This window comes from Alexandromys fortis, unplaced genomic scaffold (genome assembly GCF_014885135.2).
Source record: "Alexandromys fortis isolate MF-2015 unplaced genomic scaffold, M_Fortis_MF-2015_v1.1 scaffold_196, whole genome shotgun sequence".
In the NCBI taxonomy this organism is placed as follows: Eukaryota; Metazoa; Chordata; class Mammalia; order Rodentia; family Cricetidae; genus Alexandromys; species Alexandromys fortis.
The window spans coordinates 2,035,648-2,041,647 of NW_026068078.1; the positions used below are offsets into that span (position 1 = coordinate 2,035,648).

The 6,000-nt window shown below is 38.1% G+C and overlaps 1 protein-coding gene across 1 annotated transcript in view; it reads right to left on the reverse strand.

Moving 5' to 3' along the window:
- Nucleotides 1–624, reverse strand: part of Stpg2 (sperm tail PG-rich repeat containing 2) — a 1,012,587-nt gene extending 1,011,963 nt beyond the window's left edge. The window contains exons 1-2 of the mRNA XM_050121746.1: nucleotides 591–624; nucleotides 188–300 (exon numbers count right to left, since the gene is read on the reverse strand). Coding sequence (XP_049977703.1) covers nucleotides 188–300; nucleotides 591–624 — 147 coding nt within the window. The remainder of the gene's footprint in view (nucleotides 1–187; nucleotides 301–590) is intronic.
- Nucleotides 625–6,000: the final 5,376 nt, after the last annotated feature.

Consider the following 6,000-nt stretch of genomic DNA (forward strand, 5'->3'; position numbering starts at 1 on the left):
TTTTTGTTTTGTTTTGTTTTGTTTTTTGCCTGAGATTAGCCTTGAATTTACAATGCTTGGGTTGTAAATGTGTGCCACTGTTAAGCCTTGGTTAGCCTTGAACTTGCTGTACTGGGGTTATGGATGTGTGCATCTCGTTAAGAAAACATGGTTGTCATTAACTCAGCCAATAACATCGTAAACACACCTGTGCTTGTGATACACTGTAGTCTGCTGGACCTGGAGCAGCTTTTCCAGTGTCAGAGGCAAACACATCAGCAGTTTTTCTGGAACTCAGAGAAAGAAATGGTGCATAGCCACCTACAAACAAACAAAAAAAACATCACCACTGATGCATAGTATTAGATAAGAAAGAGTTCTGAGAAAATATACTCAGAATATACATAATCATTGAGTACCCTCAGGATTAAGACTGTATTTTCAGAATGAACAGCTATTTGCACAAGTTAAAACATTTTTTAAATTCTCATGTAGGATCACAATTTTTATGAACATCCATTAAATATAAGACCCTATAGGAATGAACATCTTGAACAAGAGAAAAAATAGAAAATTCTGTTTTCTTATGTGTGTATGTGCGTAAGAATTACCATCTTGTGCATGTGTGTCCAGGTGTGAGTGCATGGGGGCCAGAGGTCAGTATCAGGTGTCTCTGTCCACCACTTTCCAGCTTACTTGTTGAAGCAGGGTCTCTCAATGAGCCTAGACATCTCCAAAGTTTGACAAAACTAGCTTGTCAGTGAGTCTGTCACCCCAGCCCCCAGCCCCACCCTAGCGCTGCACTAAGGTTACAGGACCACACTACTGTGGTGGATTGTGGCTGGCGCTGAGGATAAAAACAAGGACAGCAAGTGCCTTAGCCACTGTGCCATTTCATCGGCTTTCTTCTCTTCTAATTACAAGTGACCTAGCTGATAAAACAGTTTATCTATATAAGACCAAGGCTTTGCAATTTAAAATGGCAAATACTGCTTTTTAAAAATATACATATAAAGTTATAGACTGTGCTAAAAATGTATCTCTGTGATAGAATACCTATCTAGAATGCACAAGGTCCTAGGTCCTAGGTTCAATCACATCACCAAAAAAAAAAAAAAATAGAGAAACAACAAGGTGCAGAGAATTTAAACCAAATTGACAACAAGTTATTGATAATACTTTGGCACACAGTGCTCAGTAAATATCTCCTGATTGCCTAATAAACTTCACTGGACAAGCAATCATGGTATGACACAAATTTGGGTAACCTGATAAATTCATTATAAGAAAAGAAACAGGACTTCATAATATCCCTATTATTCATATTAATCGATGTTAGGGTATACAGCAAATATGTGTGATTTAAAACTATGTATATAAAAATGAGCAATGAAAAAGAAAGCTGATATTCATTAAATCTTCATTGAAGTTACCCAACATTAATCACACAGACTCTTCTGAAAATGAGCTGGAGGACAGATGGAGTTATGAGTACAAGAAAACACACAAAAAAAAACCTAAAAGTTGTAATCATAATTTCCACCAAGAAAGGTTCTCTTCTGTTTTATTTGTAGCTTTGTACTAATGTTTACATGTTTCTCAGGATTTCCGACTGTCCTAGTTTTCTCCAAACATGGGACTGAGAGTGCTAAAACTAGAAACTTCTATACAGCCAGGATGATGGATCACCTTATCATAATATTCTGCACAATCAACAATAAATAACTGGTATTATACATTACACATTTAGTTGGCCATTCAAAACACTGAGTATTTTATTATGTACATCATAAGCCTGCATAATAATGAAGGTACAGTAATAAGATAAAAATCGAGTTTCAAGTAAATAAGTTAGATAAAGAAAGAATTATATTACTATCTGTGCTGCCAATAACTAAGGTACAAAATATAGGAGAGGGTTCTAGGAAATTCACATTAGTAGAGTTTGATTCGGGGTGTACAGTTAAACGACATATGAAGGACCAATTTTAAATGATAAATCAAACTGACAGGAAGGAGAAATTAAGAACATAGAAGGAGAAGAGATTTGAAAGGAATGAATTCAGTTTGGGATATATTGAGTTTGATGTGCCAACAGCAAAAGATAAATCAAACTGGCACAAAGCAATAAAAATCCATTTGGAAAAAGATATCCAGTATGTGAAGAAAAGATATGTAGTCACAATGACAGTCACAAAGCAACGGGCATTCTTCACAAACAAAACAACTAGCTCATTGAGGCAGGCACTCATCTGGGAAAACATCAATCTGTACAGCAATTACAAAACAATAATTATTTAAACCTATATATCAACTGCACTCTCTGATGTGGAGTCTCTACATTATGATTAGATAGTATAGTAAAATCATCCTTGTTTGCATACACATATCGGCCCATCAATAGAACCACAAACAATCTCCTCCCACCCTGCACTGGGGGCAGATAAACCTTCCCTCTCAAAGAAGAAATCTATAAAAGAAAGCATTTAAAAGAGGTTGTCCATCTTAGACAGCAAATATATAATCTTTATAGACAACTAACATGGAGCTATGCTGGAAGCTATTCATTTTATAAGTGCATTTAAAAAGCAATGAAATATTCCTAAAGCCATACTAGAATAGACATATTTTTAAAAGAATGTTTTCTCATGGTAAGGTGACAGGTAGCTTCTTTTAGACTAGAATAACCGTTTCTAGGGAAACTTTGGTTTGGGAAGATATGCTTCCTTCTCATATTAGTTGTGAGAAAACAAGGCACAGCTCTTGCTTTATGAGGAATTTCAGTATTCATTTTCTTTCCCAGTCATAAAAGTGCAGCAGCTCAGTCCTGCTCCATTAGGATGCAAATCCTGGATAGGTTATTCTTGATCAAATGACTAACATATTTAGTATATTAAACAGAATTTGCTGAGGAAAATGTGGAGTTACTATACTGGAAGTCTAGCCAAACAAGATAAAAAGGAGATAAAAACAGGTTGAGAATAACTTCACCTAATGCTACAAAACGTGTTGCTCTTGTGAGGCTTGCTGTAATAATTAAGTTATACAAAGTCCTAACATCTACCCTTCCTACATCAGCTCTTAGCATATACCTGATCTTTCACTTACATAAGAATGCACAGATCTCCCCGATGCAGTAAGATATCTAATATAGAGATGCATGAAGGAGCATGGGAGCTGTTTAAAAACTGTCTTGCCAAGGAACTGAGCACAGAAATGGACAGAAACACCTGTTCCATCCATTATAAACATGCTGTCCTGAGTAGCGCACATGCACACAAACACACACACCTCTCCTGAGAGTTCCCAAACACAGAATTTTTTAGTTTATGTGAAAGGTGAATAAAATAATCCTTTAAGTGAGTATAGAAGACTTGTTGCTTGTCCTTGTTTTGTTTGTTTGATGTGTGTGTGTGTGTGTGTGTGTGTGTGTGTGTGTGTAGACTTGTGGAAGACAGATGACAATTGTGGGAGTCAGTTACCAAACATAAGCCATCAGACTTTGCAGCAGGTGTCTTTACCCACTGAGCCTTCTCACTCACCTCATAGGAATGTGTAATGTGGTTTATTAGTTTATACTTTATTACAAGGCAGTAAATATCATGATTACTGCTCTCAAGTAGTTCACAGTTTAGTGGGACATTCACATATATTAACAGTAATTACAGAATCAAACTGCTACCCAAAAGAAGTCACCATAAAGGGGAAGAAAAAGTTAGAATTTTATTTTTTTTTAATTTATATATTAAAGATTTCTGTCTCTTCCCCACCGCCGCCTCCCCTATCCCTCCCCCTCCCCCAGTCAAGTCCCCCTCCCTCGTCAGCCCAAAGAGCAATCAGGGTTCCCTGCCCTGTGGGAAGTCCAAGGACCACCCACCTCCATCCAGGTCTAGTAAGGTGAGCATCCAAACTGCCTAGGCTCCCACAAAGCCAATACGTGCAGTAGGATCAAAAACCCATTGTCATTGTTCTTGAGGTCTCAGTAGTCCTCCTTGTCTGCTATGTTCAGCGAGACCGTTTTTATCCCGGGCTTTTTTCATACCCAGGCCAGCTGGCCTTGGTGAGTTCCCGATAGAACATCCCCATTGTCTCAGTGTGTGGGTGCACCTCTCGCAGGCCTGAGTTCCTTGCTCATGCTCTCTCTCCTTCTGTTCCTGATTTGGACCTTGAGATTTCAGTCCGGTGCTCCAATGTGGGTCTCTGTCTCTCTGTCTCTGTCTCCTTTCATGGCCTGATGAAGGTTAATATTCAGGAGGAAGCCTATATGTTTTTCTTTGGGTTCTCCTTCTTATTTAGCTTCTCTAAGATCACGAATTATAGACTCAATGTCCTTTATTTATGGCTAGAAACCAAATATGAGTGAGTACATCCCATGTTCCTCTTTTCGGGTCTGGCTTACCTCACTCAGGATAGTGTTTTCTATTTCCATCCATTTCAATTGAATATCAAGAACAACTAGGAACAAGCCAGATGACAGAGGAACACAGAATATATTAGACACAAGTATTAGCAGGTACAGAGGCACAAAAGTGACAGAATGATCTTAAGAAGATTATCAAGTTAGAATTGCAGAACTGTAGTCAAGAGTAGAAGCAATGTCCAGATCTTTGGAGAGGTGGGATTAAGTGGAACACCAAACCCAAGATGAAAACATAAAGAATTCTATTGCCATTGAAGAGTCCAGATTTTTAAGCCCAGTGTTATGAAAGTACGTTTTTGTGTCAGAATCCACAGATGTGGCTTGTTTCCACTGTGACTAAAGGTCTGAGTGTTCAGGCTTATTCTTGCCCCTTCAAAGTTATTGACAGGAAGTTTGACTCAGGGTGTGGTTACTTGATGCTGTGATATCTTTGAGAAGGTGATTACTTTGTTTGTTACTTGTATACTAGCAGGGAAGTCTTTTGTCTTCCCTGTTTTTGGATTGGGGCATTTAAAGCTCAGGAGAAACAGACATAGGCGGGTACAGCATTTACTGAGTTACCTTCCTGACTTTATCCTATGTCTCTTTTCTTTTGTATCTTTAATTTTTCTACCTGCCATTTCTTAATCTTCACACTTCCCTCCAAGTATGGACAATTAACGCTGATGTTATTACCTGGACCTGGGATACAGCAATTTTGTTTTTCAAGTAATATATATTTTTTAAAACGATGAGTATCAAAGACTATAAAAGCATCATAGGTGTGCCCATTGTGGGTAAATACTAAGATGTTGGGGAATAAATGCTTATAACATCTCAACTGTATTTGGCATATGTTCCATAAATAACGAGGACAGATGCAAAAAAAAGCAATAAAATTTGAGATCTGAAATACAGATGACAAATTTTAGCATATCCAGAGAAACTTCAACTAACCATAATCTGAGCAGGGATGTAAACAGAATACTTAACTCCTGGACTATTAGGGGGGGGGGATGAAGGCATTTTATATCTATTGAAAATGCAGGTTTAAAAAAGAAAACACTGGATTTTATATGGTATTAAATTTTTAAAAGCAGAAAGCCAATTAGAAATATTTAGTACAAGTTAAGCCCAATTCAAGAACTGAAAAATAATTAGAAGAGAAACCAAATAACTACTTATCAGTCCCTAGGCCAGCTCTCAAGAACAAAACTTTTCATAAAATGTAGAAAGAGGTTCTCAGTAAGTATGAAGCAGGGGATGGTCAGATAATGTCATTGTGGGGTGATGGGAGAACGAGACTATCTGTTAAGTGGTAATAAAAATTAGCAATGTGAGAAAGTTATATGGTAGTAAATAAATCTAATTAAGGTGTGTGACAACCATAAGCTTACACAGGGCAGAAGACTTGGATTTTATACATAGTCAACCGAGCCAAGGAATCCTAATCCTAGCTCTAGTGTTTTCCCTGCCTACTTTGTGCTTGGTTACACGTCTGAAGAGCGGTCCTTTGGCCCTGTGTTTAACTCCCAGGGGCAGGCTGCAGGCAGGACGCCTGTCGCAGGACGCTGGCCTTAGCATCTTACCTGTGGCCGGCAGCTTAGGGAATGGTACCTGGT